The sequence below is a fragment of the Drosophila pseudoobscura genome, chromosome 4, assembly GCF_009870125.1.
Source record: "Drosophila pseudoobscura strain MV-25-SWS-2005 chromosome 4, UCI_Dpse_MV25, whole genome shotgun sequence".
Taxonomy (NCBI): domain Eukaryota; kingdom Metazoa; phylum Arthropoda; class Insecta; order Diptera; family Drosophilidae; genus Drosophila; species Drosophila pseudoobscura.
The window spans coordinates 20104679-20121414 of NC_046681.1; the positions used below are offsets into that span (position 1 = coordinate 20104679).

Genomic DNA, 16736 nt, shown 5'->3' on the forward strand with positions numbered 1-16736 from the left:
AGCAGCCTCCGGGTATTGCTTCTACCTACATTTCCCTGGTGCGACCTCCTCAAGGATGGTTCGGTATATATACCAACATTCATTAAACAGAAATCAATCCCATTAATCCCCTGATACCTTGGCCCAGTGTCCTGTTACACTCCAGTCTATTAGCGACCTGGCTCTTAGGGCTTTGTCCTTTAAAGAACAGCTTTTGCGTCAAGTTTTGTGATGGGAAGTAGCCTTTGAACTCCCTTACCCTTTTAGTCCCTGTAGAAGTCATCTTCTTGGAACCCAAAAAACCACCTTTGAAAACCAAAAACATTCTAGACAAATTTTCATTCCATTTTCGCACTTGTTTATTTCATTTATATGATTTATGATAATTGTTTCAGCCACAAAATGTTGACGTCTATAAAAAATACAATAGGTTGTCGTAATTCCTGCCATTTCATGCGTGTGTGTGTGTGTGTGTGTGTGAGAGTTCTTTTGATAACCGAGAATTTTGGAAGATTGTTTGTCGTGTGGCTCTGGTGCAGACGATGCAGGTGGTGGTGAGAGTGTTAATACTTTGCAGGGCACGTCCTACAGACTACAATGAGTATTTCATAAATATATATATGGGCTATATGTGAATGTGTATGCGAATGTATGAGTGTGAGATGAGTGTTTTATTAGTAGTTTAGTTTAAGTTATCCTTTAAGATTACATTAATTATATTTAGAATATTTTGTGATCTCAATTATTAAGTATTCCTTGTGTTTCCCCTTCGTTTGTTCATCTCTTTGCGAATGTTTCGAGTTGTTTGCTCAGCGCTTGCTTTTTTTTTCTAATTTTCTATGAAAATTATATCACGTTGCTCCCTTGGGCAATGCTTGAGAATGAGTAGTGTTCGTGTTTAAGGATAGTCTATATATATAGATATATATAGGATGTGTAGTGAGAGAGGGCACAGACTTAACCTCCTTTGAACGGCAGTTGTGGCGGATTGACTTTGTCTTTGTTCCGACTGTTGATGAGCTTGATCAAGCGATTGCGCTGGGCCACATCCGAGCGGCTGTACTCATCGAGGAACTGCAAAGACAAAGCCCCTTAAGTAAAGATCAAAGTAACAATTCGAACAACTTACTTGCAAGTCGAAATGTTTGCCAATGAGCTCTCGGGCTGCCGCATAATTGAAGCTTGCGGTGACCAAAAATGGATAGATCACTGGATTGAACTGCGTGGAGAGTTTGCTGAGATTCTTGAAGATCGCGGCATATGGCTCGGATATCAAGAGCTCCTGATGCCGACGGTTGTTCAGTGCGAAGAAGGCCAGCGCGGCAATCAAATCAATTAGCATTGTTGTCCGCTCACTGGTCTTAATCCATGGGGTGTTTGTCACACAATTGTCCAATATTATCATCATCACATCCAGCAGCTTCAGCGACAAAGGACCCTCCACCGACAGAGCCTCCTGTGGGACAGCACACAGTACACAGCACACAAAAGGAAAAAGAAAAGAAAAACACATTTAATTGGCAACACAATTGAAGGGAGGATAACGATGGCACAAAACAAAAAAATCACTGTGCAAATGTTTTAATTAAGTCAAAGCAAATATCAAAGAGTGGCACTTGTTTAGGGCAGGATATGAAGGGGCCGGCACGTCCGTTTCGACTTCTGTCCGACTCTTCACTCGATGGTTTATAGCCATATACGAGTATACATTTATTTGCATAAAGGAATGAGAGGACAGCGAGAGGACGCTTCTAATTTGTTTGCCCTGCCCGACCAGGCCAAACCAATCCCAAAACCAAACCCAAACCCGAGCCCAAGCCCGAACCAAAACTCAACTCAATTCAACAACTGAAACTGGCAACTTGTACGAGCACTAAGCAAATATTTAGCCAAACAATTGACATGCCTGGCTGGCTAGAACAACGCCAGTTCTGGCAGGATATGAGCGAGCAAGGATTTTCAAGCCGACCAGCAGCAAAACCAAAAAAAACTAGTACCAGTAAGACTGTAAACGACTATGGGATATCCATTAGAAATATGCTTTTTTGATGGCTAAAAGGAAATTAGCTTTCAATTACCCTGGAATCTCTCTCAAAAGAAAGATTATGGCACTATTTTGGTTTGTATAATACTCAAATTGGAATGATTTTCTATAGATCGGTAGACAATAACTTTATTTTTCATTACGAACTTCCGTACAACGAAGTTTTCTATATAACGAGTTACTTTCCAGAACACTGCAATGCTAAAATTCTGCAAAAATTAATTCTATATTACGAATTTTACGTAAAACGAACCCCCTTTGAGACTCGCTATATGGACTGTTTATCCTAAAAGAGTTCTGCATCTTTAAGGGTGTTCATCTAAAACATTATCGGATATGTTTTATCGGAACTCTAGGCTAATGTTTCCATCCCTTAGTTCTCTTTCGATTATAACTTGAATTTATGAGGCTGCTCTAGCATTAGAAGCTCTCCAAATCTAGGACTTCCAACTATACCAAATAGTTCTACTATAGTTTAAAGATTAAAGCCCCCTCTTTGCGCCTCATATTCCAGCCTGTCTCATACGCCTCAGCTAGCCCAACATACCCCTGAACTTTCAACAAGTGAGGGTCATCAGAAAGCAATGAAAATTGCGTGGCCTGGCATTGGCTTGGGTTAAACTTGAAAATTTCATTTTACAAAGTCAATATTTACGCAAAAACAAGCAGCAGCGGCCCAGCGAAGAGCAGCGGCACTCGAAAATTGAGTTTGCTGATTAAAACCGAATCAAATTATTTGCCAAAAGTTGTGCCAGCAGCAGAGCTAAAAAACAAACTCCCCTCGTTTGTTGGAAGAAAACCTTTATCTATTTTTGTGGTAATTTAAAACAAATAGAACTGTTCAACCCACTAATCCCAGATGCAATTGGGGATGGGATGACGGTGGAGAGAGATGCTCGTGCAGAGCCCGGGTTTGCGGCAAAGTTTGTCTAACAAATTAGTTTGTCAAGTGCGTAGACTTGGGCAGGCTGCACGGCTAAATATTGACACGTGCAACAAACACACACACGCACAACACAGGAAATGAAATGCAGATGACAGATGGATGGATGTTATGCGATGCTATGCGATGCCATGGTTTGTCTGAGAGATTCTCGATGGCTCTCCACTTCGATATTCCGTTTCATTTGCGCGGTTTTTGGCTGTCAGGACAAATCAGGCAGACTCTTCAGCAGCTCCTGCCAGCCATAAATATTTCAGGAGGAATGGGGCCAAGACGACACTCGGCAATCGGTGGCACAGGAGCAGCAGCAGCAGCAGCTGTGGCTGTGGCTGTGGCTGTGACTGACATTTGCCCAAAGTAAAGTGTCAAAATATTTGCGTACTGCCACCCATCTTCTATTTTATCATGGCCCCATGTAGAGTAGCGCCGCCTCTGCCACTATTCCCCATGACTTTTCACACAGGTACCAGAGCCAAATGTCATCGCGGTTCAATGGCGTTTGCCTCGTGTTCTGTTTGTCATTTGGCGCTGTGTTGTCTGTTAAGCAAATGTCACTCTGCCTGATGCGTATATGTATATGTATCTGTATCCGTATCTGTATCTGTATCTGTTCCTCTGTGTCTCTTACCCCACACAAAATATACTATTCTCGTGGCTGTCACGACATTTGGCAATATGCAAATCAGACTGCTGAAATTTCCTAGCAAATTGCAGGCCGCAGCAGCAGCAGCATTTGCAAAAAGTTTTAAACGTCTGCACTAACTTTTGTTCTTGGGGTTTCTCAATTTTCGACGGGCGATTTCACGTTCGACAAAGTTTACAAGTGCAAAGCAAAGAAAAGCCAAAACGCACACACAACGCCGCCCCAACAACAACAACAACAACAACAGCTCCAACAGCAGAAAAAAACAAAACCAAAAAGGAAAAATTCTAATGAAATTTTCGCTGCGCTTCGCTGCTCGAGCAGGAAAGACACAAGGCACAGACAGCGGGCACAGTGGTTCGGGAATGGCCAGAAATGTCTATACAAAAAGGTCCATCAAAGATTGTAGACTGCAGCAGGGGAACAGCTAAGAAGGCAGGGAGGATATTTTGCAGAAGCAGAAGGATCTAGCTGGACCGCCTCTCTGTGAGAAGGAACGCTTAACGAGATGGATCTGATGTCAATCTAGGAAATATATCTATGGGAAACTATAAAAATAGCAATCTTTCAATAGAAAGGCATTAAAAGGAACCCTTTTAAGATCGATCTAAGTTGCTTGTAGGAACACTGACTGAATTTTGTTACAATTTTGTAATATTTCATAGTTTATACGTTTTGTATTTAAGAGAAGTGTATGTCCTATATCGAGTTTGTATTGAGGAAGGATTATGAACCACTCAAATTATTCCTCGAATATATTATCATCTTTTCAAAATGGTTTTAAGGAAACCAATAGGAACTCCTTAATTCTTAAATTCTAAACATCAAATTATATGTAAATCTCCCTCTCGCTACCCTAATCTCCCTCTCTAAGAGTCGTATCCACATCCATGTTCTACTGCTGTCAAACCACTGTGCGGCAGGGCAGGGCCGCTTTGGGTTAAGGGCTGACTGACTTTTTGATTTGTTTAAACGACGACGTACGACGCGTCGTACTCCGTCGTAGTTCGACGTTTGCCGTTCAAAGTCCTCCGACTCCAACTCCAACTCCAGCTCCAGCACCGATGCTGGCCGGGTGGAAAGGTAAACTCTCGACTCACCTGAAAAGTGTTCACATCCAGTGCGGCCAGGGACACGTAAAGATTAAACGTAGCTGCCGCCAGGGCGGTCGTGCGCTGTGGAATGCAATCACCTGCAAAAATGGGAAAATAAAACAACAAAAAATTGAAAAACCGATAAAAGATTGTAAAAGAAAAGTGGTTGGGCGACGGATGAGCAGAGATAGCGGATATTCCCTCATAAAACATTCGAGTTTCTGAGCAACTGGAAGAAAATCAAAACTAATTTCCGCTCTGGCCTGGAAATCACGTTGCGTGGGACGTTGTGTCCGTGTAAAGTGCATTGAAATGTAATTAGCACTTTCCAGAGTGCCCTTCCCGAGTGCCCTTCCGTTTGGGATATACACAGCTACTGTTTGGTAGGGTTGCACCATCTTACCAATTGGCACAATGCTGCCACTGAGCATGGTCACTGTTCCGAAGAGTTCCGTGCTCTTGGCCGCGTTCAGCAGGCGTGTCGGATCGGCAGGACCTAAAGGAAGCGAAAGGAAGAGAGCGCGTTATTTACCATCAACCAGGTGCGAACTTCCGTGCATGACTCACCCGGCTGGCAGATATCAATGAAGCGACTGATGAAGCCGATCGTCGTCAGCAGGTCCAGCATCACGCTGTGGTTCTGCTCGATGGACTCGCGCACCTTCTGGTTGCGACGCGACAGGAGATCTATGAGGCCCGTGACCACCGCATAGCTGGAAGCGATACAAGAATGATACAATGTTGATTAGTTTTGAATCAATCAGTTTCAATCCATTTTTAGACGGTTCAAACTAAAATCTGGAATATTATTTCAGAATTCCGAGCAGAAAAAACCCTTTACGGAATTGTCTTCTAGAAAAATCTCTTTATAAAGCAAATTATAAGAGATTATTTCTCTACAAAGTTTGTTGATTTGCAAGAGATACATAGACGGATACAGATAGAGATTATACAAGTTTTCAATAGCCGAGTAAACCTTTTAAAAGATCTACAAAGAGTCAGAGCTCTCAAAACATTTTGGAGCTTTTGTTTCTGAAGAAATGTCCCTATTTAATAATAAATATTCCATGAAAGTTTTACCCAATGTAGCTATGGTTTAGGATGGCTTCAATTGTTTTATTTTTACTGAAAATCCAACAAATTGAATGCAATAATATTCCTTAATAACTTTTTGAAGCCAAACCGTTAATATTCCTTGCAACATTCTGCACAACTCAAAACCGAAAGCCATAAAAAAGCACACACTTCAGATTCTTTGCACATTTGTTTCAGCCGCAGGAGAAGGCCGATTGAAAATTGTGTTTTAAGCCCCCGAGAGAGGCGACACCCCACCACCCCGACAATGGCCATATAATTCTTTCATATGCTAATCAGGAGCACGCTTCTAGCATTAAAAACCGATTAGCAAAAGATTTCGTTCGTTCATAAAATGCTGCTAAATGTTTGTAAGCAAATACGAGTGCGAATCCCCCTCATGGCAGAGAAATGTGATTTAAAATGAGAGAATTTCGATGTGGAACGGAATAAAGAAGCTTTTGGAATGAAGGAGAACTGTGACCTGGCATACATTGAAGAGATTTTTGTTTTAGCTTCAAGAGTCCTTCTGACCTTTCGCTTTCATTCTTGTGTTTTCGATAGAGAGAAAGAGGGAGAGAGAGAGAGCGAGTGTGAGGGGAAAATTGTTGTGCAAATATATTTGAAATTGTTTTGATTTCAATTAAGCGAATTCTGATTACAAACACTAAAAATATCACACACACAAATGGGACAAACAATTGGGACTCCCATTCGGTCTCCCATTCGGTCTCCCATTCGTGTGTGATTTATCATAATAAATGAAGGAGTCCAGTGCCAGTCCATGGCCAGTGCCAGTCCATGGCCAACCATGTTTACAATATAAATGAATGGCATACAGATTTCTGCTATTTAAGTGGAAGTCCAGCCAGTCCCATAAACATATACGGATCTTGAAATGAGTGATTGATGTGCCAGGACAATGTGCCTCCCTCGAAGGAGCGAGCAGCGTCAAAAGGCAAACAAGAGCAGAGCAAAAATTTTTATATGGCCGAAAAATCCATTTTGACCCCTTTTGACACAGCCAAAAGTCCTGTTCACAAATAAAAGCGTCCATTACTCAAACGCAGACGCGCACACAGATATACAGAGAGGACAGGACACACAGGACACAAGCTGAAGAGCAGAGCAGAGCAGAGTAGACCCCATATCACACATGGGAGCAGGACAAACAAAGCCCGGGAAGGACTACGTGCCTTTGCCCGGATGAGTCGCAACCCCGGGCCCCCCCGTCCCCGCCCTGATCCGGATGGACTCTGGCATTTCTGGCGTTGTCAACTGTAAACATACTTGAGCTTCCTGTTTTGCTATTTGTGCTCCACATCGCACACAGGACACTTAGCGGCGACACAGGACGAGAGAGAGGAGAGCACAACCCACATGATGTTTGCTCTCCTGTCCTGGTTGGTCAAAACTCTGGCCGGGGTGGACAAAAAGTACTCGGCAAACTCATCAGCACCACAAAAATATCCTTAATAATTTTCTTAAACCAACAAGCACCAAAGCTAGCAGCGCCATGAAGGATGCTTTTACCCCAACCACCCCCCGCCCCCCGAACCCACCGAACCCACCGAACCCTCGGCTGTCCTGTCCACATCTCGCTCTGTGTGTGTCTTTCCTCCACCCGCCTCTGAACTGTCATCGTTTGTCATGTGTCCTGGCTGTAGCTGTAGCTGTGGCTGTGGCTGCGACTCCTCTCTGGCAGGACGTTGGACGCTTGTGCCAAGTATTTAGTTCGTTGGTCGCATCAATCCAAACACAAAATGGCCAACACCCCGGCCGGCGAGCGTATCGGATGTGGCTGAGGTTTCCTCTCCATCTCTCTCTCTCCCTCCCTCGGCCGCTGTCCGGGAACCCTGGTCCGGGCTTGGGACATAATCGTCAGTGCCGTAAAATAAACAGCAGCCAAAAGCAGCAGCAGTAGCGCCAACGATGGCGACGAAATAAAAATAAAACACAAAATGATATATAGCCAAGAGCCGAGGGTGTAGATACCCTTTACAAGAGCCTTGATTCGAAGAAAGATTTTGTTTTGGGCCATGGAAATACAGGAATCAGAGTTTTGTTGGACTATCTTTTAAAAAGAAGTTATCTTTCGCTACTCAAACTTCATTTTCCAGGGTTTTTTCATATGATAAACTCATGATTCAGTGATCTAATTTCGATAACATTTGAATTGAGTTATGTAAAGATATTTTATACTGAAATTTGTAAAGTTTCGTTGGATTATCTTGGAATATACAATAATTTTTCTTACAAAAACTGGTTCTACGGCCGAGTTTTTATATGAAACTTAAGGAATATAATCTTCTGATTAGGATTAAACTTAGAAATGTACAATTAGGGCAGATTTTTCTTATAAAAGTCTTCGGATCGCAATGAAATTTCCTTGAAATATTAAGAAATCTGCAATCCATGATGGTTGGTTACAGACTGTTCCCATAGTTATATGATAAAGAGGTTGTAGGTAAAAATTCTGTAATCATAGATATCTGTCGTATATTTACTATGAAACAACTATTTTTCTCTGCTTTTTCCACCTTTGCGACAAAATCAAAGTACACTCTCTTTGAGGGTAAAATAAAATACAGACATGGACGAGGTTTTTGGGTGTGAAAAGGCATTTGGTGGAAAGCTGGAAATAAAAATAAGGACGCAAAAAAAGAATTAACATCCTTGTTAGTTGTGAAAACACGTTCGCTAAATACGCGACAGTTGCAACATTCTACCCCCCAAAGGACCTCCCTCGAGTGGACGGCTGTTTTGTGTGTCTCTGTCTCTGGGTGTGTGTGTGTTTGAGGCAGGCGCAAATATTTTAACAAGTGTCAAATGCACACGCTACTTAACTCGTCCTCGTCCCCGTGCCCGTCCCCGTCCCCGTCCTGGGGGCACACAGCATCGCATCGCATCGCATCGCAGCCGTGCTCTCTTTCACACAATTGTTTAATAAACAAAATAGTTACAATTGCTAGAAGGAAGTAAACAAAAAATCCACCACTTTCCGGGCCTTACTGTACTGCAGAAAAATGTCCTTTGCCTGTGCTTGTAATTTGGGCATTTGTGTGCATTGATTTCGGCACTTAAGGCGCATAATCAGGATGCTGGGACACGGGAACAAGAGCACGGACAGTCGCTGGAACAGGAGCCATATCGACATCAGCGGATTTGCGTGTGTTCCGACAACAAGGAGCACAGTTCGCTGAACAACAATAGAGATAGAGAGGGAGAGAGTCGGGCAGGGAGGACCCCCTCAAGAACCAATGGCATGCATTTCGGGTTCGCCTCGCATAAGCAGGATTAAAATCAAAACAGATTTACGTTGACAATGACGACACGGGCAGCGCGGCAGTGGCAGTGGCAGTGGCAGCGGCAGCGGCAAGGACATGGACACGGACACGGCCCCGGAGACGGCCAGGACATGTTAATGTTCATGCCACGGCAGAGGTTAAACAGGACACTAAGCCCCCCTTCCTCCTGCTCCGGACCTAACTCTAGCTACAACTGTTCCCTCCGTGCCCTGTGCTGTGTGTCCTGTTGATATGTGAAATGAAACACCTTGCCACGAGAGCAAATGAAATGTCATTTGGCTGTTGATTACTCGAGCCACCGAGCCACCAGGCTCCAGGCTCAAGGGTCGCGGGTCCAGGGAGTGGGAGTACACTAAGGATATATCCTGGAGAGGGTTCATGAATTTAAATCGTTTTCAAATGATGTGACACATGGTATGGTTCTGCTGCTGCTGGTTCTGCCATTGTCCGTCCCCTGATTTACCCCGTTTTGGCCGGAGCGGAATTTCGGTTTGCCTTTGACCGCTCCGGGCGCTTAACAAGTGCGGGTTGTCTCTGGAGCACAAAAGGAAGGCAAGGGAAAGGGCTGGAGGCAACAAAGGTAGGAGGATACACCCAAACAGACAACATATGGACACTAACGACAAGAAAATGGGCGAATGATTGAGGCTTATTGGCAGTCAGCAATGGGGGGAGGGGAGGAGAGGGGGAAAGGGATACTTCAAGGAATCACAATCGGCCCTGGAGGCAATGAAGGGCCCTTAACGGATTGAAGAGTTACTATGGTTCCTTAATGAAATTCCGTGAATAAAGCAAATGATAGATAAATGGATGTAAAAGATATATGTAGTATAGATATAGAAATAGCTCCAGTAATGGATACAATTAAATCTGTTATTTATTGACTAGAAATTATTCAATATTTGATTATAAGCAGACGATTTTTGAATTTTGTTTGGAGAGATCTATATAAAGAGTACTCTAAGTACTCCTTAAGACGTGTGGAATTATATACACAATAGATGTACACCTTTTAAGTATTTTTGCCTTATTTTATATATTTATTTCCAGACCTACAAAAGATCCTAGAAGTTTCAGTGGGTTTCAGTACATAAATCTCCTCGATAAGTTTTCAAGTTTTGCAACTTTGTTATTCTCATAATTTTCCAATCAAAACTGTTTCGAAATAAGCCTAAAAATTCAAAAAAGGCACCTAAATAATGTAGAACTATTAAGAACTACGACTTTCGAAAAGATTCTTATAAATATTCACCATAAATAATCCGCCAAAGCTCTTTCCTCACTTTTCAAAAGCGAACAAAATATTCTCCAACTATACGAGTTTTCATTGTTCTATCAAAAAACTACATCCCAGCACACATTCTACCGAAAACCATGTCCTGTATGGGGACACTATTTAACCCTAACATTCATGTGTTTTCTCAGCATCAAATCTGCTTAGCAGCTTTTCCAGCAGTAATTCAATTTGAACACGACGAAATCATTGAAATGCATCAAATTCAAATTCAAATTCATTCAATCAAAATAAAGTCAACAACTGAGGCCGAAACTGAGGCGGAGGCTGGAAAAATGCCAGCTGGCAGTCGGCAACCCATTCATACGGCAATACGAGTGCAGAAACCTGAACGGAGAGGAACGGAACGGAACGGATTTCAGGTCAGGGAAATACAGCCTTGCGGTGGGCCTAAAACAACATTAGGAGATTTCGATTGTAGCGCACGGAAAGCAAAACAAACGCCAGGCAGACGACAGACGACAGACAGGCAGAAAGGTGTTAAATGTGAAACTAAACCAGGAATAAAAGATATGCACATATATCCATATGTGTATTCAGGGGTTCAGGGAATCCCCTAGCACGAGCCGCGGGAATGGAAAGTTGATTAAAATGCAATTGGAAATTGTTTTCTCTGCTGGTTGTCAGCACTTGATTAAGAGCAACTGTTTCCTTTGGTGGAGGGCTGAATGGCTGTCGGGCCAAGGCTCCTCGCACGCTACTACCCTCTAGCCTCCCGTGGTGTCATGTCAAAACAATGCAGACCGAGTCGAGGAGGATTTTTAGGGGTAGTCCAAGAGTCGAGAGCGCACTGATTGCCCACAAGTGGCAGCAGGCAACCCTCCGCTCGACTGGAATGCAATTTGAATAGGTTATGGGATGGGGTAGGGTATGGTCTGGTCTGGTCTGGTCTGGGGAGGAGAGGTGTATCCCATTGATGATACTCACACACACCTGGTGCTGGCGAGGCCAGAGCCAACTTTGTTGGCCATGTTTATGCATTAGACCGCGTGTAAAATAATTTCATGCTGCAAGTTTTTCGACTGCTTCCTTTATGGCCCTAAAGGGAGACACCGAACCGGGGGAGGGTGCCCTGGAACTTTTAATGTTTCGACTCGGAAAAATGTTGGCATGTGGAGTTAAGTAACATTATCAGTGGGTACAGCGGCAGCAGCAGTGCCATCGTTATCATTAACAGCCAGTGTGACATCATCATCATTATCATTTTATCATCATAATTATTGGGTTTATTAGGGCAGCACGTACAGCAGCTGCTGTCACCAGACGAGCAGGGAGGGGGGCGGGACGGTATGGGTGGTGTCATATAAATCTCTGGCAGGACTAAGACAATCCGTCATGCTGTACAGATTCTCCACAGAGAGATCTCAATTCGAGACGGCTAATGGGGCTAAGACCTCCGCAGTAATGTCCTTCTTATGAATTTCAATTGCTGCTGCTGCCGCCCCCTCCTACGGGAGGATGTTTACATTACTAATATGAAACGCCTCCTTCACATCCACGGCAGCACAGAACAACATTCTCATTGAATCGCGTACGTGACTCTCTAATGCCCCGCAAGGAGCCCTTTTCGGATTGCTTTCCGCCCGGCAGGCGGTCCTCCCGGTCCCCTCTCTGTCCTTTTGCCACTCTGGACATCCTGCGGTGCTAATAACCCACTTACTTAGACTTATCCTTTTGTTGCTCTCCCCCTGCGCTCTCCTCTGACCATCAATTCTGGACTCAGGAGGAGTCCAAGGGCACTGCCAGCCAAATGCAATTCCAAATTGATATAGAAATTGAATCTGACCGCATTCGGGTGCAGTTTTTTTCGTGGATTTCTGTTGTACAGCAAAACGAAATGGTCAATGGGAACACCCCTATATTTTGATTGGATTTATGGTTTCCTATGATGGTCGGAATGCTTGAATGCTTTAATTGCATTTGTAAATGTTTTGGTTCGGGCTTCGATTTGGTTATGGTTCCCTGCTGGGGTCTGGACACGAGGTTGTTATGCTTCAAGAAGGGATATGCGAATTGTTGAGGGTTTTGGCACAGGAATATGACGTATATATGTAGTACTTGTAGGATGTAATAGATGTGGTATTGCAAAAAGAAGTTCTTATCATACATGAAAGATATTTTTTGCAGACCTATACGATAGAAATCTTTGAGGACAATGGTTAGTACCGTTTAGAAGGGATAGTTGAAGATTCTTTTTATATATCAGAAAAATAAATTAAGAATACTACGAAAAATATTCCTGGTGGAAAATCATTTAAAAGATTGACTCTTCAATATATTTAACTTTCTATAAAATCGTTCATTAGAGGATGGAATACACTTGGAAATCATACAGTATCCATTAAACTGATCCCTAGCCCAATAAGTATCCGCTTCCCAGATATTTCTTACATTCATTACTCCACCAAAAACAAATCAAACTCATTTATAGAGTATTCCCTATTCTACACCCATTAACCACACTTCTTCCTGGGTCAAGCCTCTGCCTGAAGTTCACTTTCCAACATTTTTTTAAAGTATTTTTTTATATAGTTTTTCAGAATTTATTTTAAGCCAGTTCAATTCAATTGGTCATGCCCAGGGGACACAATGCCGTGTGGCTCGACAGGACCTCAGATACGGTCACGCCCTGTCCATTGGGTCCACCCCAGCCCACATTTTCGGTGGTCGGTGGGTTACACAGCTGTCACGCAAAACCCTTGAAAATCTTCGCGGAAATGTAACTAATTTGTGTGTGATTTTATTGTTAAATTTAAAAAACATAAAACTTTAAATAAAAAAAAATAAAAGAAACACAAATCAAATGACAAGCGGAGAGAAGAGAGGACGAGAGAAGGGGTGGAGGAGTGAGGGGACAAGGCAGCTGTGCGCCGCACCTTGGACTGATAAGAGTTCCAGTTGTGATCGTAATTAATTTCGGATTCAACTTTTGTGTACCCCGTGAAAGTGGTGGGAAAAAGGGTGTATTGTTTTTAGGGAAATGTATGGAGCGGGTAAAGGGAGAAGTCTCCTTTCTGATAAGCACCAAAAGGCATGATATTTCTGCTATTATAATCCCACTTCATGTCTAGAAAACGTTGGGGTATTCCAATTTTGAAGATATTGATTCCATAGACTTGTTTTTCAATCCTGAAAATCCATCATGATCGGATCGAGTGGACTCTTTGGTACTATTTCATATTCTATAAATTAAATTATTCCCATTTCTCTTTTTGATATTCACAGGGTATCCTCTGGTCGAAACACTTATCCCCCCATAAAATTTCCATCTTGTTTCATTTTTCGATGAATGCAAATGAATTTTTACGTATCGTATAAGCAACAACAGCGATTTTAATTCATTTACCTCGCGACTGTCGCTCCTCACTCGCTGATGATGATGATGATTCAGTTGTGGATGTGGACTGTGGACTGAGGATGGTCTCGGGTCCCAGACATTGACGTAAATTGATTTTCACGCAGCGTCCCCGACAGGGGGAGGGAGAAAGAAGTAGCGCCAGAGAGGGAGACAGATAGCGCGAGAGGCGCCGGAATATACCGCAACCGCAAGGCAGAGATCAAGGCCCAGCGCATAGCGAAAAACCGCAGCGAAAGGATTCCACCATGCACGAGTATCCGTGAGATACACGCGCATTTGTATCTGCGAGCATGGGAGAGTGTGTGTATCGGCCTTTTGTGCTCATCATAAATAATGCGCAAAGTGGCAAAAAGGCGACACCCAAGCCAAACCGAGTGGGGGGAAGGCTGCCCTCCCCAGCAGCCGCTTATCAGAAAGAAGCTCCATGGAACCTAAGCAGAAAGTAAAGCGTGTAATAAATGAGCGCCAAAGATGCCTCGGAATAAAGATGGCAAAATGCAATGAAATAAAAGGCGATGAAATGGCCGAGATCCATAATACTAAAAGAGTGTAGAGTGAAAATCCTCTTAAGATCAAGCAAAACTCAGGAAAAATTTATGAATCAGCATGAAAGGAAGCGGTAAGTCATATTTGTACACATTTTTAGATATAATGTGGTTTAGAAAACCAAGATTTTAGTTTCGTTAAATATGAAAGCATTCAGGATGGAATATCAGTGTTTCCCTAGCTTGTCATTGTAGCTTTCGAATAAATTATAGAAGCTTTGCAGCATCTATAACTTTATAGTACTTATTACGAATACTAATTTATTTATTCCCGATAATCAGTTCGTGGCAAATACATTTTCTATGAGTTTAACATCTTGTCATGATTCAACAAATATATTTATTGACTTATTTAAATACTATACCACCCGTTCACCAACCCCCGGCTCACTCGCTTCGTTCGCTCGCACCGATATGGGTAAAATATGGGGCCACGACGGCGATGGAAAAACTTTTGATATAAGAGAAAGATATAACTATATTTAGCCATGAAAATCTCTCTGAGATGGTTATAGTTTCCTCTTAATTATCCCCTTCTATCACCTTTTGAGTAATAACATTAATATTTCCGGATACCTTCTTGTATGATTTTAGATCTATGTAGTTCTTTATATGTATATATTCCCTTGGCTTTTCCACTAATGAGCAAATATCTGTATTGAGGAGCTGTCAAAGATTATTGAGCCCTTGAACGAATATATCCATTTCATAGCCATTTAGTTCTGCCAAACCCTTCGAAACCCCTTTCTATCCTACCCCCGAATCGTATAGCCTCTGCCAATACCTTTTCCCCTTTAACGAAGGTTATTGCCTTTTTTTTATTAGTTATTGACTTATAGCCTAGTGGCACGCCCACAATCGAATACCCTTTTTTTTGGCGACAGTTGCGAGTTTTTTTTTTTAAATCTGTTAAACTTTTTATTAGGTTGCGCCTCATTTAAGCGGCCAAAATTCAGTGGCCAGAACCTTCGGCCCATTACCACGCCCATTAATGCAAATTAAACGCAATGCAGACATATGCCAAAATCAAGTCCCTGCCTGGATTATCCTGTTTCTGCTGCTGTTCGGTTCATTTCGGTTGCGTTTCGTTTCGTTTCGGGATGTGTCACAGCGCATTATCATTCATAAATCAAAACATGGAAATTGTTTTGCATAGCGAGGGGTGAGTGGAAGCAGCCACAGCAGCAGGAGCAGAGAGGGGTTGCATTCGGCAAACAATATCCCTAACCCCTAACCCCTACCCCGCGGACTCTGTACAGTCTAATAAACATGTATAAAAAGTTATGAATAAATTAAGACATTTGGTTGTCAGTTCGGTTTAAAGGGGAAGAGGCACAGGCAGACTGTGCCCCCAGGCCTCCGGGGTTGTTGCTCACTTTTTTTATACGAATATGCATCATTGATTAAACTCACATTAAACAAGGGGTCTGCGAGAGAGGGCTTGAGGGCCTGCAGAGTGGCCGTGGCAAGTGCCGAGATTGAGCTGTCAAGTGTGCCCAGAGAAAGTGTGCAAAAAAGCATACCAAAAGGGGAAAAGCGAAATGTATCTCCAACTGAAATTCAAGTAAATTCCAGACATAGATATGCGATGATGTGGTGCCATGCGGTAGGCCATAAAGCAAAGACAAACACGGATGTGGCAATCACACATGGGATATATAATCTCCAATCCTGTCTAGAGAAGTTTTTAAAATGAAAATTCATCAACACGTCAGCCATCAGTCTATCCATCCATCCATCCATCCTATCTATACCATATACCATACCGTCTGCCCATTCCCCATTTCTTGTCTTGTGTCTCCTGTGTTTTCTTAGTAACGAACGCCACCCAAAGCGTTTTCCATTTACCCCAAAACAAAGGACAGACAGACAGACAGACAACGGGGTAAACGTTTGGTCTGATATTATATATATAAATATATGTACATGTTTTGACAGACAGGGTAACGCACAGGGTGGCGGTGGAGAAAGAGTTTTGGTGCGTCTTCAATTACGACACGCGCGTTGAAAATAAAATTTCAGCAGTTTTTGCCCGCCGTACCGCCGACTGCTTTCCATATGGGGCCTGTCACAGCGCACAAATACAAAACCACAAGGCAGATACGTATGAACGTACTCGCAGATGCTCCATCCTGGGGACTGGGGGCTGGGGACAAATGGACAACACACGTGGGGGCTAGAACCGCCAGCGATGACGGGTGGGACCCTGGGCTGACTGGCTCCCCGGGCAACCTTTTCGAGGCTGTTAAAAAGCCAGAGAGCCAGCGCCAAAATAGCTGCGAGAAAGTAAAGCCGCTCGTAAAACTCAAACGAGGCGCGAAGATGGAGCAGAAGGCAGCAGCAGCAGCAGCACCAACATCGCAAGGACTTCCCCACAAACCCGCATGGCAGGGGCAAAAACATGGCGCCAAATAACCGCAACCATAACGATGTTCTCCCTCCGCTCCTCAAACT

General features: G+C 43.1%; 1 protein-coding gene across 1 annotated transcript in view; it reads right to left on the minus strand.

Moving 5' to 3' along the window:
* Window positions 1-311: 311 nt before the first annotated feature.
* The window catches only part of ssp3 (short spindle 3), a 32151-nt gene continuing 15726 nt past the window's right edge, over window positions 312-16736 (minus strand). The window contains exons 7-11 of the mRNA XM_001356459.4: window positions 5271-5416; window positions 5107-5199; window positions 4710-4801; window positions 1109-1435; window positions 312-1053 (exon numbers count right to left, since the gene is read on the minus strand). Of these exons, the coding sequence (XP_001356495.4) occupies window positions 937-1053; window positions 1109-1435; window positions 4710-4801; window positions 5107-5199; window positions 5271-5416 (775 nt within the window). The 3' untranslated portion in view covers window positions 312-936. The remainder of the gene's footprint in view (window positions 1054-1108; window positions 1436-4709; window positions 4802-5106; window positions 5200-5270; window positions 5417-16736) is intronic.